The following is a 21,313-nucleotide window of genomic DNA, read 5'->3' as shown; positions in this document are numbered from 1 at the left end:
AAAAAAGAACCCCGAGGGGGCGGGGGAAAGAGAGGCGAGAGAGGGGAGGAGCGCAGCACATCCGGGACATTAGCTGGTCCCGCCCAGGAAATGACGTACATCCCGGGGTGGAGCCTGCTCTTCAAAGTGGGGTCTGCCTCCGCAGTAGCGCGCGTCTCACACAGTGTTGTGTCCGTCCTCACTCCCCCTCCCCTGGCTTCGCGGTTTTCCTCTCGCGGCTGCGGGGATTCTGGGCACAGAGCTGGCGGCCGAGGCAGGCGGGGCTTGTTTTACGGAAAGTAGCCCTCGCCTCTAGACCCTCAGCTTCCCCGGCGTCCGCAGTACCGTCCCTCCGGGCCGACTCGCCCTGACCCCGAGCCCGCCACTTGTCTTAAGCGCACTTCGGGGAACCAACGTCGGAATCCCGACCGCAGCCCCCGCCCGGGCTCCGAGCTGTCAGTCACGGCGCCGAACCCGCTTCTTCCGGCGCTCTCGGGCCCGCCCTCTCCCCTCCTCCCTCCCCCCGCCCCTCCCCGCGCGAGTGTCTCCCTCTCCCTCGCTCCCTCTCTCTCTCCCTCTCTCTCTCTTTTGTGAGTTATAGCAACCGTTGCCTTGTGAATCAAGCGCCATAGTCACCGTAGTCCTGGCGACTGTTACCCATCAACAACAACTACTCCTCTCCTCCTCCTCCTCCTCCTCCTCCTCTTCCTCCTCCTCCCCACCACCACCATCTCCATCACCCACCAACAACACCACAATAATCCACAGCCAAGGTGAATATTCTTCGGTCTCTACATGTGTGTGGGAGCGTGTGTGTCCGTGCGTGTGTTCGTGTGTGCGAGCGAGCGTGGCTGTGCGGGGTCTCCCTCCTGACACCGGCTGCGGCCGCTTGAGGGGCTCGGTCCCGGGGGCTTGTTTACAATGGACCCGCGCGCGGCGGGCTCGGGGGTGTGGGCGCCGCGCGCCTGCCCGCCCGCCCGGCCTCGGCGCTCGGGGATGGAGCGGGAGCCGGGGCTGCGGGGCGAGCGGGCTAGGAAGCCGCCGCTGTCCGTCGCCGGTGTTGGAGCGTCTCCCCAGGTCCGCGGGCGCTCAGGAGGAGGGGCAGGTGGAGAGAAGGGGCTCGCTTTCTCCCTCTCTCTCTTTCTTCAATTCGCTGCTTTGCGAAGCTGCCTGGTGGCTGCTGCTTTCCAAATCGAAATAGACAGCAGTGAGCAGGGGGGGTCCCCAAAAGGTGCTGCGCTGTGGTGGTGGTTGTTCACTTGCGGGGCCTTGTTGGGGGTTTTGTTATTTTTATCCTGGTACCTCGGTGAACTTTTCCTGAAGCCCGCTCCCCTTCGTTTCGGCCCCTCTGTGCCTGCTGCTAAACGGACTGCACTTATTTGACCATCACTGGCCTCACGGGATTCTTTTTTTTCTTTTAAAACTGTATTTTTCTTTGTGCTGCAGACAGTCTTAATATCCATTCAGCAGTCTTCTCCCCTCTGCCCCCCTTTGCACACACATTGAAACCAGGGGGCCTTTGCTGCTCTTGAGAGATTTTTTTTTTTAAGTCTGTTTCTCTGTCTCTCTTCTCTCTTCTTCCCTCTCTTGTCTCTCCTCTGCCTCCTCTCCCTCTCCTTTCTCTTCCCCCTCCTCTTTTCGGTGTGTGTGTGTGTGTGTGTGTGTGTGTGTGTTTGTGTGTGAGCTTGTGATTTAAACCGGATGCAGGGCATCTGTACTACTTGGGTTAGTGGCTACTGACAGCGCTTTATCCTTCCTGTAGGGATGGGAGGGGTCGTCCTGAGGTTCTGTTTCACTTTGATGCACCTCCCTCCCCACAGGAGAGTGTTAACAATTTTCATTGTGGTTTAGACTTTGTCTGTGATGAACAGGAAAAGGACATAAGGAAGCTTTGTGAGAACTCTGTTCACAACGCTATTTGTGACAGTTATGGTACTTTGAGAGTTTTTTTTTTTTTTTTCTCTCCCATCTTCATCTCTATTCCTTTCCCTTGGAGAGTTGAAATTGAAGTCAAGTTGTTCATAAAGAATGTATGAAGCTTCTCAACTTGAAACGTGTGTATATTTCACTTTCTTTGTGGCTGTTAAGATCTAGGCATGTGTGTACTTAACATATTATTTTTGTTGACTTTTTGGTTTTCTTTGGACAATGATTTAAACCTGTTCAGAAGAAAAAAGAAAAAAAATCTTCCTTTTAAAGTGTATCTCTAGAGAAAATAGTTGCCCTTGTAGATCTGAATACTTACCAGTTTTGAAGTAGTATCTTCTTGATTAGAGCTAACCTGGATTTAGAAATCCTTTATTTTGCTTATTTTCAGCATAACAATGAATAGGTTATCAGAAAAAATTGATAATGATTGTGAGCTAAAACAAATAGATTATACTATTATAGTGGCACATTGAAATTTCCAATTCATATTTTAAAGTGCTTATTTAAATAATCTTTCCATCAGCAAACATTTATTGATTTAACTGACAGAGCAGCCTGTGAATAATGTGACAGTATTAATTATTCTTGAGATTGTCAATGGAGAAGTTGGGTAATTATAATGCCATTAAGGCTAATATTTTGTAAAACAAGTAAGAGTTGGGGGATTGGGAAAAACCTTACTTTTCATATCATTTCCGTATGACTGTTATTTTAAATGAAGCTGATATTGATTCTGAAAGAAGTCTGTTTGGATCTCTCAGCATTCTTTATAGTTATTCATCCATTCCTATCCTGTCTTCGATGCACATCTCAAATACTAACTTTTATTTTTTCTTTTCTTTCATTTTCTTTTTTTCTTTTCATCTTTCCTTTCTTTTTCTTATTTTTCTCTTTTTTGTTCAGATAAATGTCAAATGCCTGAACACTTTTCTATGGTGAAGCTCCTGGGTCTGAAGTTAAAAGTAGTTTTGCTGTCTTGGGACAGTTTTAGATCTTATGACATTCACAAATGTTTCAGCTGAGTAGATTTTATATGCTAAAATGTCTTCGCTTAATATGTTTATTTGTCATGTCCAAGAGTGTTTAAGAGTCATGTGTTTAGTTTAGTTTGTTCCATTCACAAGTTGATTTGAAAGCAAATGTAGCATTGCATTATGTTAAATAGCCTGTCCATTTAAAGCAAACCTTTGTGTTCTAAGAGTTGATATTAGAGATGCTTTAAATAAAATAGTGTTATGGATTGATTAACTTAGAGTTATAACACTTTATCTTTAAAATTAAATACAAAGTTAAATACTATTTAGCTTGACTTTTTTTTTCTGTGATATTTTTCCTAGGAGGGACTGTACTGTGCATTGACATTCTTTGTTTTCAGTGTTTTAGACTAACAGAAATCTGTGAACGTAATTGCGCTTTGAAATTAAACATGTGAAATAATGTTTGAGTAGCTGAATATTTGTGGCTCAGAGTATGCCATGATGTCTATCTCTGTCTTTTTGAATTGTATTCAGTATTCAAAATTCATGTATATAATTGTCTATTACACAGTTATGTTAAAATGAGTAGAGAATAGGCATAATACATTTATATGTGTAGAAGAAATTAATGTGTCCCTAGAAGCTCTCCATCATTTCACAGCGCTCTCATGGCGTGAGATACTTATGCCTAATGTCTAAAATATTGCATTATTTATCCAATATTCAAATAATCTTGTATCCTGTGGAGATACTCACAGGTTTATAGCTTATAAGTGAGATAGTGAAAAATCTTTGGAAAAAACCTTACAAGTTAATTGAGGCACTTTTTTTTTTTTAAACAATTGAAAAGCAAAAAAATTCAGGTTGTACATGCTTAGAAGGATGGATAATGATATCAGATATGTGGGAAGAGTTAATTTTTTACCTAAATAGACTAGTAGTGTGACTTAGTGATCCTTTTAGTGAGAATACATTATAAGAAACAAGAATAAGAAATACATTAACTTTTAAATTATGAAGTTTGCTAATTTGTTTTTATGTTGAGCATTTGGCCAAGTATCTTTTATTCACTTGCAGCTACATTAAAAATAGTTACTCTTACTGAATTATTTGCCTTAACTCTTTAATTCTTCTGGTGTATATTTCCAGTTGTCATCACAAGATAAGATTTTGAATTCTTTTCTGTTCACAGGTGCATAGTGTTCCCTTATTTTGGAAAACCAAGATTAAGTGGATTTGACTAAATTTAGCTTGTTAGAGACAGGTGGCTGCTTGAAACAGGTGTGCGTCTCCCGTTCCCTGCATTGTTGTTGGATGTGCCGAGGTTCACAAAGAACTGTCTAAAGCAGGTGGCATCATAATGACTTAGCTGTATCATCTTTTCATTATTTTCACAGGAAGAGGGTTCTTTTTACATGCAAAAGTTGGGCATTACTAGTCTTTGAAGTGCCCTACCTTTTAACCTAAATCACTAGTTCTTGTTTGTGAATATCACTCTATTTTCAAACTGTATAAATGATAGATTCATTTACTAAACACCTATCTATCCATTCTTTTAAATAATGGCCAAGCTACCTTTGAATTCAGAAAAAATATAGCAACACAACAGTTTATATACACAGACACACATAATGTATTTGTGTGCATGTGGGTTTGAATGAAATGAAATTTAGCTTACATGATAAATGATAAGTAAAACTTTGTCACTCCATACCTCAAGAATTTTATTTATAGCATTATCTTAAGTTATAATTGAAAAAAATGCATTTTTTGCTTGGTTCAGCATTTTAAAGCAAATTTTCTGATGTTTCAGTTGCTATAAAATTAATAGTGATATTTTAAAATGAAAGTTGTTTTTGTGTAAACATGTTAAATATATGAACTGGAATAAATTCAGAAAGAACCACCCTATTAATTTCTAAGGTTTATTTTTGACTTAAAATTTTATCCCTCTATTTGTGGGAATTTTATATATCTTATAATAGATACACCAGAGGGTGCTGTGCTGTTTGCAATGTAAGATTATTTTCACTAAAATGTGAATTTATTAGACCTGTTATGTAAAGAAAATTTTAGTTACTTATGCATATAAGCATTTGAGTTATGTCTATATAATTTAACATTTAATATACTGCCTGCCTTGGTAGTTTTTTGGGAAAATCTGTCTATATGTAGAGAATATATGTAATAATATGCAACAAATCAGATCCAGTAATGAATTATAGAACCCATCCCTAAGAAGAGTATAGCCTTGGTCCAGTCTAATGTTTTCACTTTGTGCTACATTTGTGTGTATACATTGGTCAAATGAAGGTATTTCACTCTTATGCTCTGGAACTGTGGTTGTTGGTAGCAGAACTTGTGTCCTTTGCAAGATCAACCAGTGCTCTTAATGCTGAGCTATCTCTCCCACCCTGTGACTTTTTTAAAGTTCCAGTTTCTTTTGAGTGGCTTCTTTCTTTTTGAGTATCATTTTAAGTAGGAAGTGCTCAGTGGCAAATTTTAAAACCTTAGTATTTTCTTCAAGGAAGCTTGGGAAAGTATAGGTATTGTGTACAAACTTAAGTCTAGGTAATGATACACTATTCTCCCAACTCAGCTACAATGGTTAACTGTGCTAGTTTTGAAAAGTAATTATAAGCTGAAACAATTTGTATGCAGGAACACCTAGATCCTAGAACTTCAAAAGAGAGTAGCGCCCCCCACAAACACATGTGGGTCTTACTATAGTAATTAAGTCATTTTTCTTTAAAAGATAAAATTCTATGTAGCTTGTCATTTTCTGCCACTGAGATTTTAAATGTATTTGTGGATGTAGTAAAATGCTTTGTACTTGAAGTCTAGATTTCATATCAAAGTGTATGCAGTGGAAGTTGAGAAAGTAACTTGTATTAGAGCATTAATAAGTGAATGGGACACCCTGTTACAGGCTAAGTGTACAGGCTTTAGTCAGAGTTCAGTTAATCTTATTAACTGTGTGACTGTGGACAAGTTAGTTGCTTTCACTGAGGCTCAGTTTTGTCATCTGAATAGTCAGGACTCAACCCTCCTATCTTCTGACATCTGTGCAACTGCAAAAAGATAAATTCATGTACTGTATGTTTTGAAGTCTTTAGAATGCATATTTAATGTCTATTGGATATTTCAATGAGGAAATGCTGAGAATTCTTCACACAATGTTTCCAAAATATTTTTTTCAAAATAATTTCCAATGTTTTTGCTACTTAAGAATCATTTTGATATGACCATCTAACCATCTCTTTGTTATGGGACTAAAGTTTTGAAACATTTTCCCACTAATCTGCTGTCATTAAATAATTAACCTTTTACTTATTTTAAAAATTAAAACCAAGATATCGACAGAGCTTGGATTACCATTTGATAATCAATTTTTTAAAACCATACTAATGCTGTCCCAAAGCTGTGTTTTAGTTTTGTACCACAGGCTTATAGTGGACTCCTTTTACTATGTTTACGTAACTTTTTTGGTCTAGGGATTTTTGTATTAAGAAATAATGATGTAACATTTCATTATCTCCTATTCTTCCATTGTTCATTTCATTGTTCCATTTGTATTTTCTCTTCACATGCTCTACATGAATGTATCTGAAAACATTTGGAGCTCTTTTTGTCAACTTAATGCTACATACAATCTTTAAATGTAACGAGAGGACAGAAAATAGTAGACCATTTTAAAACATGAATTCATTAGCAGTTATTCTACAATTTTGTATCTTACTGCTCAACACCTAAGGAGAGTATGTAAGACTACCACTGATACACTTATTTAGCACTGATGAATAATTAGCTAAGTGGTACTGGTACTTAAGTTGTAACTTTGTAGCATTACCTATGGTAACTTAAAATATGAAATCCATCTTACACAAGAAAATCCCATCTCTTGACCTTTTTAGATGTTAAAAAGTTTCAAATAACATTACAAGTTGGCTGTCCTATGTAGCATTGTTGTTTGATAGTTTGTATTGAATAACTGTATTTCTATTTTCTGAGCAATTTGACTAATAAAGTGTTTTCTTACTTTAGAGTGATTTAGTCATAATCTTAAATGGAAACATGATTTATTTATTCTCTGTGTAGTGCAGGCCAGTCTAAAATTCATGATCCTCTTGCCTCAGTTTCCTGGGTGTGGTGATAGTACCTGTGCCTTGCCACTGTGTTCAGTTCAAATGTGACAGATTTTCAAAGGCACCTTGGAAAACATTATTATTTTCTTGACAATTTCTACCTTCTTGAACAGAAATGAAACTTTTTGTATTAGTGATGTAATTTGAGTGTTTTTTATTTAAAAGATTTCTTACTTCTGGGTATGTATTGGCCGCTGGCAAAGTACTTAAGGGTTAAATGTCTAGACTAATCCAAAATTAATGTGTTTGCACAGTTTCCCATACCTATGGTGACTCTTAACTCAAGTATTCTGTTATAGAAACAGTTGTGACCAGTCAGTACTGCCTGCTTTTGTTTTATGGTGCTTGGTCAGGGATTCCCAAGGGTTCTTATATTTCCCTTAGGCAAAATATAAGTATGGGATTAGTAGAAGCTTAACCAGGAACATTAAAACAGTGAGGTAAAGAGGCCTGGAGTAAAAGTGAGAGGCGACAGATACATTCAGAAATGGTAGAGAAGAAAGGAAACAATGTTACTAGACTGGGAAGCAAAGGGCCCCAAGTGTGGTCAGAGGAGCGTGAAGAGGAGGACAAAGGTCCCTAGTTTGCTGTTGTCTGAAAATGTATGCTAGTTACATAAAATGTGTGGGGCTCAGTTTCTCCATCTGTCAGATAAACAGGGAGACAATATTGATCTTCCAAACTTTTTGCAACCTGTGAATCCATGACAGGATTAACCTGGGAAGACAGAAGCATGCTACTGACACAGAGCCAGGAATCGGTGTGTGGTTTATGTGTGGTTTCAAAAATCTCACATTCTGCTCACTTGTAGTTTCTTCTGAGGCGAGCAACAAAGAAAACCCCAGGCCCAGTGGTAGCATAGTGGCTATGCCTATGACAAGGTCTCAAAGTTCTCCCATTTGGGTGGTTTCTTTAGAGAGTGGTGGCCAAATGCTCTGATTTCCTCACCCACATAGGAGTGAGCTGAGCCTCACAGCTTGAGCTCCTGCTGGAACTAGCTTCTCTAAGTATGTGTGCCAGACAAGTGTCTGACAGTTGGGGCTCCTGTTGCTCACCAGGGAGATATTTAAAACAGGACATAATTTTCCCAGTGTGTGGATAGACAGAGGACAGGGTGGGAGGGTGTGGGGAGAGGCAGGCGCTAAGGGAGGAAACTGTTTTATACTTAGGACAGAACATATATTCTGTTGTATCATAACTCTCACCAGCTTAACAGAAAAGTGTGTGAAAGATAAAGAGATTGCCATTCTTATAATTTAAAAGTTATTTTGAATGATATTTTAATTGGTTAATATAAGCATATTCAAGTTTCTGGACTTCATTTGGATTTGTATGCTTAATAGCATATGTGTATATTTTAGTATAACCATTATTTCTAAAATGAATCTGATTTTTTACACTCTGAGTTAGTACAGTTTTCTTTCTTTCCGTCCTTCTGTCTGTCCTTTCCCTCCCTCCCTCCCTCCCTCCCTCCCTCCCTCCCTCCCTTCCTTCCTTCACTGTGCCATATCAGTTCAGAGATTCTTTGCTTGTTAAGTTTCTTCAAGCTTAACCTGCAATCAATTAACCAATGGTATATACCTGCAATACAAGAATCTAAGAAGTTGAGGCAGGAGGATTGAAAGTTGGAGGATAGGGTTGCAAAGGGAGCCTGTCTAGAAAAAAAATTTTCCTTTAATACTGTAGCTGTGGAGGGATTAGAACGGATATTGAAGGGGGGAGCAAGAACCATGCACATTTAAATATTGTTCCTCTTGTTAAATATCAGTAACTTACATATTTCTCATGTTTTACTGCATTGTGAAGTCCTAGTGGGTGTAGATGTGTAGGGACACAGACTTTGGGAAGGCGGGAGTCAGAAGTGGCTAAAGCAGTATGGTTTCTCCTGCCTCTTGTTTATTTTTTGCTGCATGGTTGTACAGTGTACATATACTTCCTTAAGGATAGATATTTTATTAGTTTACTAAAATGTTTATTGTATTTTATTAAATTATTTATTTTCAAGATTTTTAAATTTAAAAATATGTGAATTTTTCTAGTCATTAGTATATTAGTAGATTAAAAAGATTGTTTTTCAAGAGCCAGCATTGTTCTTTAGGAATATTCATATGCATTTCTGTCTGTCTGTCTGTCCCTCCCTCCCTCCTCTCCCTTTCTCTCTCCCTTTCTCTCTCTCTTTCCTTCTCTTTCTTCCTTCTCTCCCTTCCTTCCTTCCTTTCCTCCTTCCTTCCTTTCTTTCTTTCTTTCTTTCTTTCTTTCTTTCTTTCTTTCTTTCTTTCTTTCTTTCTTTCTTTCTTCCAGCATGCCAGGCTGGCATTGAACTCTTGAATCTGAGTGTTGGGATTAAAGATGAGTACTATTACACCTGATTTGAAGTGCTTTCTCAATTTATCTCTTTATACTTTGCTTTATGTAGATGAATTTATGGATGTATTTTTGGCAACAAAACGTAGCATTTTCCTTTGCTTTTATTGTCCTGACATTTTAAAGAGCCAAATTGTCTAACACCAGACTTTTACTTATTAGCTTCTGATTATATGTGATAAAAATCTTGACAATGAGTTTTGATAACGTGTCATCCTTAAGGTCATTAATAAAAATGTAAACTATTATACTAGCAATCTGGATATCTCCTTTACAACTTTAAATGTACTTAAAGCATGTATTTTAATGTTGTATGGAGAAAACTGAACATGAAAAATGAAAAATTTTGATTTTTGTTATTATGTTGCAGTTTCTAAAGGGCATTTAAAATGTTTTGTTTCAAAAGATTACAGGGTTGAGGTGCTTGTAAAAATAATGTTTGCTTAGATACTCTATTTTATGTGGTGTGTGTCTATATTTTGTATATGTATTTAGAAAGTTATTTTAATACATGTTTTGTTGAGTGCTGTAGAGTGTGATCAATGTTGTTTTCTCCTCACTGTCTTCTGCATTATCATCATCTTGAAGGCCACATTAGGAATCTTGAGCCTTTCCACCTCAGTGCTGTGTTTTTCAGGCAGTGAAATTGGGGGAAATGTTCGATTAAGGTCTTCAAGTGACTTTAGTGTGAGGCTAGTAACATTTTTAATAGTGCTTCACATTGTGTGATAACTTTTAGAAACTACTTTGGGTAAGGGCTACATGTGCCGGAGTTGATCAAAGGCAAAAAAATTATGGTTTATTTCAGTTAAAATAGGGTTCAACATGACATCGCTGGATTAACATCCCACCATTCTGTGCTTCAGAAGTTTTCTGAGTTTTAGAAGTTTTGAAAATTTAAATAATATTCAATGAGTAGCTATGATAGGTATGGCTTTATCTCTGAGCAAAGGCTTGGGCCATTCACTTTTCAAGTGAAGTGTGATTCTTTTGTCTTTGAATTTAGAAAGAGAATATTTTGATTAATTTAGGTTCGCATGAACATTTAACTTTATTTGGAGTTAGAAGGAGTTCAAGTATCCATGGACTAGAGATGATGGTCAGGGTAACTCGGGAGAGGATGAGAGTGTTTTGATCCTGATACCTGATTCACCTTTAGTCCTACATCCCTGTATAGCAGTAAATTAAGATGTCTTTGTACATAGTATAGGCTTTTTCATAAAGTTGTGCTTTGATCAATTTCCATTGCTGCCTAGAAGTTCCCTTCCAAAATACACTGTCTGTGAACTTTCAAGGTTCTAGTTTACCTTTGGTTTAAAAATCTTTGAAATGATGCCCGTAGGTGGCACCCCATGCCCAGAACATCACTTTGGTCTGAAGGAATCAAAATGATTTTGGTATCAAAATGAGACTAAGTGGGAGTGGGATTATATAATTGGAAACATAAAATACAGACAGTGCCCATTATAGAGAGGGAAGGAGTAGCATTTGAGGGGCTGTGTGTGATTCCCAGTATGACGTGTACAACAAATATAATAATGCCACTAATATTTGATTGTAAAGTATTCTACCAGAGTGCAAGACATATTTGGATATTTCAGCATATAGGTTTTTAATGTTATATAAGTTATTTAGCTTTAATAAGGGATTTGTATAAGCAAGTGTTTGGTCCCATTACTATTTTGTTTAATTTGGCATTGTAAACTGGCTCAGCTTAGATTTCTATTAGAATTTTAAGACTTAGTTTGAAAATAAAATAAAAAAGTGGAGTGTTAAATTCAAAATTGCATTTTTCTATTTATGGGAATCTAGTTTTAATGTTTCTAATTATAGAAGGCTTAAAACTGATGAGTGATTCTTAGACAGAAGAAATGATAGGAGATAATTAAAAATGGATAAAATTAGGAAAATTATAATTAAAGATTAAATAAGGGTAGATGAGCAAATCAGTGAGAATAGTAAAATGATCACTTGAATGAGGTATCTATGGATTTGAACTAGTAGAAGAAGGTAAGGAAAGGACTACTTAGGCTTTTAGGTTTTTTTTTTTTGTATTACCACATTTAAAAGTTTTTTTCAGCTGGACAGTGGTGACGCATGCCTTTAATCCCAGCATTTGGGAGGCAGAGGCAGGAGGATTTCTGAGTTTGAGGCCAGCCTGGTCTACAGAGTGAGTTCCAGGACAGCCAGGGCTATACCGAGAAACCCTGTCTTAGGAAAAGAAAAAAAAGTTTTTTCACAAATATTTACAATAAGGCTTTGGTACCTTGATTTTTTTTTTTGTTATAAAATTTGATATTTCTAGAAGTTATGTATAGAAAAGGATCAACTTAAGATGTTGCATCAACATTTTGTTTTTATTATAAAGGATATTCAGTATTATTATACAAAATAATCAAAATTCACATTTATTTGGGATCTCTGGTTGTATTTAAAACTGTACATTTTGGAAGCTAGTATGTTGTATGTATATTATAAGAGCCTATTCTTAAGGAGTTTATATTTTGGTGTATGTAAAACATATCCAAGTAGAAGGGTATAATGAACCATGTGTACTAACCACAGAGACTTCACAAGTAATATCAGTTGTTCTTAAAGCTATGTAATAAAAGTGTGCCGTGGTGCATGCCTGTAGTTCCAGGTACACTAGAGGCTAAGGTGAGAGGCTTTCTTGAGCTCAGTAAATTATAGGTACATAATAGAAAGAATTGCTACTGAAAGAAACTCCAATCCTTCCTTATCCTGTGATGCTTTAAATATGTTTACCGCTTTCTTTCCAATTTAAGGACAGTTTCAGTGGAGATTTGAAACAACGATATAATATGAAGGGTAGATTGATCTTCATATTGCTTCTTCTGAGCATATTAAATTAGGAAATTTGTTTTTGCTTGCTGGCTAAAGTCATTGGTTTAGTAATGCCAGGCTTCTCTAGTTGAAATTGGATTAGTGAAAAGGGAGTGAGCTTAAGGACAGGAGCCCATGTTTGAAGGATAGAGAAAAGTCTTGAGATAAACCTTTCAGATATGATGGAATTCACATTTGATCTGTCATTATTCCATCTTGCTTCTGAGAAAGTTTGTATAAAATAGTTAAGAACCATTTGTATATTGTCAAGGGGAGAGAAGCAACTGCCTTCTGGAATATTCAGCATGCTGGATGTGTAGCTCAACTGGGATGTCAGTTGGTAGGGTGCTCACCTAGCATGTACAGAGGCCTGGGATCCATCCCCAGCACCATAAACGACATAAACTATGGGTGGTGGGGCCAGGAGGATCAGAAGTTTGATGTCATTCTCAGCTACATAGTGAGCTCAAGCTTTGTCTGAGACATGAGATTGTGCTTCAGAAAACTGAAGTTAGCTGCTCAATGTCATGCTTTAAGTTATTGTGACATTAAGAAAGGGACATCTGGAAGCCAATGTATATTATAATGATAACAAGTGTTATCATTCAAAATATTTTGTTTTCTGAATTCAGTATCTTCATAAAATGCCTGAACTTATTTTTTCACTTATATATTTTTATTTGACTGAGGTCATATAGTCAAGAAAAAAACATTTTCCACTAGTGTTGAAGTCCACAGCAAAAAAAAAAAAAAAAAAAAAAAAAAAAAAAAAAAAACAACAACAACAAAACAGACAAAAAGCCCCTCCTCATCCCTAGATTACTCTTCTTTTGGAATATATTCTGTGATGGAATAACATATATTACAGATTATAATGCTGACCTTTGAATGAATAACACAAAATGTAGACTTCAGTTTCTTTATTTACAGACTGATTTTTTTTAGTATGAAATTATTAAGTCAAGTGGTAAATGCATATATTAAATAAGGCTTGCTATTTTAACTTGTATAACTTTAATCGTGTGATCTAAAGATTTTAGTGAAAATTCCTGTGACTTAAAGTATATCTGATACATGATAAGTAGCCTGACTGGGTAGTAGAGTGATACTAAGTAATCAAACTATGTTGTGGTTAAATGATCTTGTGCTATAACTAAATGTCTATAAAGAAACATTTAAATAGCTAAGACTAGAGCTGTAACTCATCAGTAGAGTATTTGCCGAAGGAGTTCAAAGCCGTGGGTTTGAATCCCCCAAATCAAAAACCATTAATGAGATGAAGTAAAATTAAAAAAAAAAATGAGACAAACACTTTAAACAAAATGAAAAATGTAAACCAGCAAGCAAAAGACCATGGATTATAATACTAATAAAGTGATACTTATAGAGGATTTCATTATGAAACTAAGGCAATGTCAACTTAAGGATGGGTTGTAATAACTTTTCTGTGCATTTAGGAACTGTGTACAAGAAGCATAATTTTATTTGGTTTTATTATTTTACATTGCAGAAAAATCAATAAAGCTTAGGAAATTTATTCTGACCAACCTTTACAAGTTGGGATTTTTGTTTGCTTTTTTTTTTTAAAGATTTATTTATTATTATACATAAGTACACTGTAGCTGTCTTCAGACATGCCAGAAGAGGGCGTCAGATCTCATTACGGGTGGTTTTGAGCCACCATGTGGTTACTGGGATTTGAACTCAGGACCTTCAGAAGAGCAGTTGGTGCTCTTACCTGCTGAGCCATCTTACCAGCCCTTGTTTTGTTTTTTTAATTTGACTGTCCCTGTTATATGATATAATTTAAAAGGCAGGTGTTTCTAACTTGAGAATAGTACCGATATATATTTGTCCTATATTGGATTAACCATCTAACAGCAAGGAGCTGTAATTTGAATCAACTCCTCCTGTCTCTTAATATGTAAGAAAAAAAACACTAGCCAAAAAATTTATCCAGGTGTTTTAGAATCTGTCAAAATGTGTCTGGAACGGTTAATGCCATGTGATGCATGCTTTTTTTCTTGTATATTCAACTTGAGTCCCTGTCCCAGCTTAGCTATTCTACTGTGGTGTAGTTCAGATAGAAAAGCCCAGGTGAGGTTGGGTAAGGTGGGGGGTATGGTGAAGACAGGAGAGATGAGTGGATCTCTTAATACAGCCGCACATGTTTTCCAGTGACACATATGTGCCAGTCTACTAGAGACAGAATTAGGATGTCTTCATCTTAACACTGGAGTGCTTACATTTCATGTGTACTCGGAGGTTATCTAAGGGAAGCCATTTTCTGTCACCCATTTCCTTTACAATAAGAAAGCTGAGGGTAAGTGACTTGTATGTTGAACCTTATACTCTTCACCTGGACACATTTCATATAGCTAGTGCAAAACTTTTCTTACAGGCAAACATGAGTGTGATGCTTTGAACATTCTAGACTTCTTATAGTTTATATTTTAAAATATCCTACTTTTCTAGAGAATGGAAACATTTACAATTCTACATTTTAAATCTGAGTATATTAAAAAATATTTCCAACTGTAAAGCTTGGGTATAAGAATCATTTAATTGTTCTGTTTTGCAGTGAATTAGAAGTAAAATTAATTATATCCTTTAAAACCCTTTAAGACTGTACACTAAATGAAAATACAGTATTGAAAACTGCTTTTGTCTGTGTCATTTGTAAATTTTTGTGTCACAATTGATGTTACGATGTAAGAATGGTCATGCTTGGTGTGTACATTCTCACTTTTTGTATATCTCATCCACTAAGCATCTGATTTGCCATTGAATTAGACCCCTAACTCTTCTCTTGATTCCAATCATTCTGAGGGCTATTATGAAAATCAGTTTGTTAAATTAAAACATGGAAATGCTACTTCTTGTGGGTGACTCTAGTGAAGTGAAAGTGAAATAATTGACCCTGTTATAGTTGGTACAAGCTGAGGCTTGCCCACTGGGCTTTAAAGGTGTTGCTGCACTGTTAAGTATGAATGAATGCACCAAAAGAATGACTACTGGAGCAGACTTCCCTTAACTCCATAGTGACAGGAAGCAATCCACACAGTGACAGGTGTTATATCACATGTAATTTTGTAACGAGGTTTTGGAAGAATATTTTGTTTACTGATTAATCATATTGAGACTATGACAGGAAGAAACAATTACCAAGACTGGATTCCTGCCCTTGCTTCCCAGTTGTAGAGTTAGTAGTAAATCTTTGACCTCAATCTTGAACTGCATTTGCTCTTCTTTTTGTGATGAAGGTCTGTAAGTTGAACATTAGCACTGTTGGTTATTTGAAGCAGTCTATCTGAGATTTACCAAGAAGATGACAAGTGAACTTTCCAGCACAACCTGATTTCTCTGCAGTCTAATTTGTGGCACCAAATCTGAAGATACATTTATATAAAGCAAGAGCAGGTTTCCTATGGGGGAAAGCCATTTGTCATTTGCTCTTAACAAGATAAATCCCCATGGACAGACCTTCTTGTAAAACGGTTCCCATTGGATTTATTCTCAACTTCAATAAAAAAGGCGATATGATAAACAAAGGTATGACGAAATATTAGTTAGCTCTTGCATTTTTGCTGGAAAGCTCCCAGTTCCAACTCTCTGAGGTTTAAGACTGTACAATTTCATATGAATTAAGTGGACCTTAGAATAGACTGCACAGTGTTGCTTTGTTCTCAGCTGATCTTGTTTTTAATGTGGAAAGTGATCAAAACAATTCATGTTTACATTTAAATGTATCTTTGTCACTAGTATATTTACTAAGCTATAAAATGGAAAATGGAAGTATTAAAAGAATAATTCAGATGAAGAGTGCCAAATACTTTCAGCCATCAAATTAAAATACAAATTTAGAAGAACAGTAGAGTACTTACTAGACTGTTGAATCTATTGCATCTAAAGGGGAAGAGTATAAAACAGCAGATGTGCCTTTATATCATGAATTTATAACCTGGGTCATGTTTACTTCAACTGATACACATTCATATTAGTGTATATTTATATTAATATGTCTTCTAACAGTTTTCCTTTTTTAAAAAATAAGTTTTATATTTTTCTGGGTCAGAATCTGTTAATGCAGTGGTTCTCAACCTCCCTAATGCTATGACCCTTTAATACAGTTTCTCATGTTGTGGTGACCTTCCAACCATAGAATTGTTTTGTTGCTACTTTATAACTAATTTTGCTATTGTTATAAATTGTAATGTAAATATTTGATATACAGGATATGTGCTATGTGACCCCCTCCTCAAAGGGGCAGTGACCTACATGCTGAAGACCACTGTTTTAATGATTCCTCCCTGCCTATTTATCAAAATAATTAAAATAAATTTATTTTGTTCTATATTGCACCACCAAACTGCTTAGCACTTTCCACTTGGAGGTTTTAGTCTCTGCTGATTTCACGCTCAAGTTACTACTTGGCTCTGCAATTCTATTTCTCTAGCCAGCCTGGCTTAACTGTATTATGAACTGCTTAAAAACAGGTGGTGGCAGCACTTGTGAAACAGAGGCAGGTGAATCTGTGAGATCAAGGCCAGTCTGCTCACAGAGCAAGTTCCAGGACAGCTAAGGCTACACAGAGAAATCTATCTTGAAAAATCCAAAACAAAACCCCTAAGCCAAACCAATCATTCAGTCAATCAGTCAATCAATCAAACACTGTCCTCCAAAACACCCCCTCCCCAAAACAAAATCATGAATCTTGAAATGAATATTCTGGGTTTGAATCCCAGAGTGCACTACTGACCAGGAGTTTAACCCTGGGCAGACTTCTTCAGATCTGAAATAGAGTTGGTAACTTGGTTTGGAATGCCCCATTGTGTGATGCATATGGAAGTTCTATGCATGACAACGTAGTAAGCAAGTAAGTGAGAGTTGCTGTCACTGTCCAGCTTGGGCTCCTAAACTGTTCCTTGCTGTTTTTGTTCTCTTAACACTTTGTTCTCAGTCTTTATTTTGCTTAGAATACATTACATTTTGTTCCCTAATAAAATATGTCTTTTGTAAGGTTAAGAGTGATCCTCAACGTAAATGGGCTCACTTATGACAAACTTGGTACTAATTAGAAATTGTCTTTCATAGTTTTGTTTTCTAAATGTTTGACATTTTCATATTGTAAGCTTCTTGAGGAAAGGTCATATATTAGATTTTAGGAACTCAGTATCCGAGCCAGTGTCCTTTCCTAGGAGAAGAAATCAAGCCTCAGACTGTATTATATAATCAGCTGTTTTATTTATTAAGTCCAAAACTTTAATTGCCATTAGAACAGGTTTTTGTTTTTGTTTTGTTGTTGTTGTTGTTGTTGTTGTTGTGTGTGTGAGATAGGGTTTCTCTGTGTAACACTGGCCATCCTGGGATTTGTTCTGTAGACCAGACTGGCCTTAAACTCAGAGATTCTACTTCTGCCTCCTGAGTGCTGTGTGTCACCATCATCTAGCTATAACAGTTCATTTTTAAAATGAATATCATTGTGTTTATTTACTTACTTTTGCAAAAACATTTAATGGCATAAATTATTTTTTCACATTTTTTATAAATAAATTACTACCTAGTTAACAGTAAATTTGGGTTAAATTTACTCTGTCTTATTTCCTCAGCTTTTCAAATGAAAATTTATTTCCTCGCTCTATATGTATTCCGTATGCCTGTGGGATTTCTGTAGCATCTTGATGAAGAAGTGTTAGTAATTGGGAATGCTCTATCAGATTTGGTTGTACTAGGTGCATGCACTTCTAATTCTGCTTATCATATGAGAAATTGGGGGATTATGGGATTTTGCCTTTTAGGAAGCTACTTTGAACATTCCAATCCTCTTGTGTTTCTTTGCTGCCTAACTTGACTGTATCTACTGGGATGTTAGAGCAGTGGGAGTAGGTCTTGAGTGTCATCACCAAGAGGTAACTGGTGGACACAAACTGGAGTTCTTTATAGTAGTCACTCCTATGATGGGTCTGTGGCATTTAAATTAAGATTATATTATGGGAAGTTACCTGCTTTAAAGCCTACACAGGGATTCTTAAACTGAAAGCAATCTTTGATTTTATGTAGATTTTAAATCCATATAAATTTAATTTCAGACTTCCTCTGTAATTTAAAAGTCCCCATATGTCCCTTTTTTGGTTAGTATATTTTCATTGTATACCAATTTTTTAGATGATAATTTTGCTGAGTTATTCTCTGTGAAGGTATTCTAATTCCAGATTTGATGGGGGACTCAAGTTTCTATAAAAACTTTAAAAATATTTGTTCCTTTTCATTATTATTTATGAGTTTTGTGTGTGTGTGTGTGTGTGTGTGTGTGTTTAGATGGCTGCTGGGTGTGTATGTGTGTGTTTAGATGAGTGCTGGGTGTCTTTGTGAATTTCTATTCTACTTTTTTGTAGAGTGAGTGTTTCACTTGAAGCTGGAACTCTGACTGTGACCATAGGCCAGCTCCCTTGCCAGTCCTGCCCAGGCTCTCCCTCTGTCTGCCTGCCTACTGCTGGAACTGTGGCTGAACATGCCTGCCTGCCTGCATGTTAACTGTAGCCATTATACTTGTAGGGCAAGTGCTTTACCTCCTGAATTATCTCCCTAGCCTCTCCACTTTTATTTTTTAAAGATTAAAAATACGTGTGTAAAATGTGCATTTGTGTATGAGAGTGGATGCATGTGTGGGAGGGTGTGAAGGTAAGAGAACAAATTCTGTGAGCTATCCCTAGGCACCTTCTGCCTTTTGTTTGAGATGGACCCATTGGCCTGGCACTTTGTCAGTGTAGGGGATCCTAGAGCTTCCAGTGTTTTACTGTCACTGGGATTAACAGTGCACACCACCAAGCCCTTTGTGTTCTATGGGTTGTATGGATGCAGACTCTGGTCCTCCACCTTACTTACTGAGTTGTTTCTCTGACCAGCATTTCCACTTTGTATCTTCATGCATTTATTGATCAATTTTATCGACACAAAATAAATCAAGAAGTGAACTGCTATAAATATAGCTTTGAACAAAATGTCCTGGACGAGTTATCATTCAAACAATGGGAGGTAAAGGAGAAAGACAATAAATGGAAATGGATTATAGTAGATGGTTGTAAATGCTAGGGAGAGAATTTAGGTGAGGAAAGAATGGAGACAGATGAGAGAACTTGCAGACCTTTGAACAAAGGCATGAAGGAGTCTTTGGATGCTTCTTCAATGTGAGTGTGCTTATACGATTGACGCTTTGATTAATGCTAACATTTTTGTTATATTAGCAGTTCTGTTTTAGTCCCATTACTTCGCATGCCATATTCTGCTTTACTGTTTGAACTCTTATTTTAAATTTTTATATGCCTTTCCCTGAAAAAAAATTGTGTGTGTGTGTGTGTCCTGAGAAATATAGTCAATTATGCTTGAGAGATTTGGAAAATAAATTCTTCACACATCCAAGTTCAAGGTTCTTCTGAAAAACTTGTAACTACTGCTAAAATGCATTCTAAATACCTAAAGTAAAGTTTTGTGCAAAAGAGAAAATGTAAAGATTTTAGGTAGTAGAATTGACTAGACTTCAACTTTATTGGTTGCTCTCTCAATTTGCTTATGTGTAACTTTAACATGGAAAAAAATCTTTGTTTATAATAGATTCTATTTTATAAGCACCCCTCTTCTCATAAAATTTTAATACGATTGCTTATATGGTATAGGTATCATATCTTTAGTCATAGTCACAAGTCAATTTTATTTATAAAACTTTGAATATGCAAATAGACAAATGCAGGGTTATTTAGAAGTCACTGATGGAGGCACATTGTCTTGAATTTTGTTATTTTGAGTAGTGATTGTCATTTTGATATTAAGTGTAGAATGTTCAGTCTGTTCATGTCAAAACCATGTTTTCCATTTCAATTCATTAGAAAATATTCATCATTATTTGCCTGTCATCCATTGTGAAATAGCGTCATATTTGAGGCTATTGTTGTTGCACATTGGAAAGCTTAAAAATGGTACATATACATTTAATAGGAAGAAGATAGGTATTTCATAGTATTTAAGTAAAAATTAGTGGATTTTTGTGCAACTTTAAGCAAAACAAAACCTTTCTCTAACCTTATGTAATTATATATGCAATATTATTTAAAATTTTATTGCCTTTTAGTGGTATTTATATGCCTATTATTATGCATACTACTGCATGCTGTGGACAACTTGAGAAAGTAGATTCTTTACTTCTACCCTGTGGGTCCTGATGAAATAATTAGAAGAAGCAATCTGAGGACACATTGTTTGATGAGAGAAGAAACCTTGGCTTTGGTTCTCACAACCATCAGAAGGGAGGATGGAGCCTTGCTTGTGTCCTTTGGCATGCTTTTTCCTTTTTTTCTTTGTAGTTGCAAAGGAATAATTAGTATTTAATAAAATTTGCACCTGCAAGTCATTGGTCAACCATCTTAGCTATGTAATGTATCAGACACAGACAATTCCCTATTTAAAAACAATTATGAAAATAAAATGTATAGAAATTAGTTCTATTTATTTAGTTCTATTATTGACTATTGGTGATCTTTGGTTTAAGAAAGTATAATTAGAGCCGGGTGGTGGTGGCGCACGCCTTTAATCCCGGTACTTGGGAGGCAGAGGCAGGTGGATTTCTGAGTTTGAGGCCAGCCTGTTCTACAGAGTGAGTTCCAGGACAGCCAGGCTAACAGAGAAACCCTGTCTCGAAAAGCCAAAAAAAAAAAAAAAAAAAAAAAAAAAAAAAAAAAAAAGAAAGTATAATTAGACGGGAGATGTTTGGGTATGAAGTATGATACGGTGGTACAAATCTACGGATTTATAAAGAGAGGACACATTTGCATAGCATAATGTATTTGATGAAGCTTCATAGCTTCCTGTCTTTTAAGGATGTTACACTTTACACTGCAGCTGTGTTATCTCAAAGAGGCAAGGCCAGTGAGCGGCAGAAAACACTGTCTAGCAAGACTTCGAGTGTTGCATATGTACCTCACTTATTTTATTTTTATTCCATTGCCATTTAGTTAATTCTGCTTAATAAGCTCCTAAATATCAAAATGTTATATGTCTAATTTAGGACTTTACTTTTATTAG

The 21,313-nt window shown here is 36.5% G+C and overlaps 1 protein-coding gene and 1 long non-coding RNA gene across 8 annotated transcripts in view; one reads left to right on the top strand and one right to left on the bottom strand.

Annotated features, from left to right (window-relative positions):
* The first annotated feature begins 125 nt into the window (after window positions 1-125).
* The window catches only part of Rfx3 (regulatory factor X3), a 246,388-nt gene continuing 225,200 nt past the window's right edge, over window positions 126-21,313 (top strand). For 5 of the 7 annotated variants that reach the window (XM_031390027.1, XM_031390031.1, XM_031390025.1 and 2 more), the window contains exon 1: window positions 126-752. Coding sequence is in view for 1 of the 7 variants with exons in the window: in XM_031390024.1 (XP_031245884.1) it covers window positions 2,012-2,033 (22 nt within the window). In the remaining 6 variants the exon portion in view is untranslated. Of the gene's footprint in view, window positions 753-2,010; window positions 2,034-21,313 lie in introns of those variants that run through there. The other 2 variants (XM_031390024.1, XM_031390022.1) reach the window with 2 other exon arrangements.
* Window positions 15,306-17,041, bottom strand: LOC116103701. Its single transcript, XR_004123544.1, has 2 exons — window positions 16,998-17,041; window positions 15,306-15,503 (listed from the first exon to the last, which is right to left on the bottom strand). It is a non-coding gene; the product is annotated as an uncharacterized LOC116103701 (long non-coding RNA).

This window comes from Mastomys coucha, unplaced genomic scaffold, assembly GCF_008632895.1.
Source record: "Mastomys coucha isolate ucsf_1 unplaced genomic scaffold, UCSF_Mcou_1 pScaffold21, whole genome shotgun sequence".
In the NCBI taxonomy this organism is placed as follows: domain Eukaryota; kingdom Metazoa; phylum Chordata; class Mammalia; order Rodentia; family Muridae; genus Mastomys; species Mastomys coucha.
The sequence above is the reverse complement of the archived record's forward strand: the minus strand, read 5'-3'. Positions and strand labels throughout refer to the sequence as shown.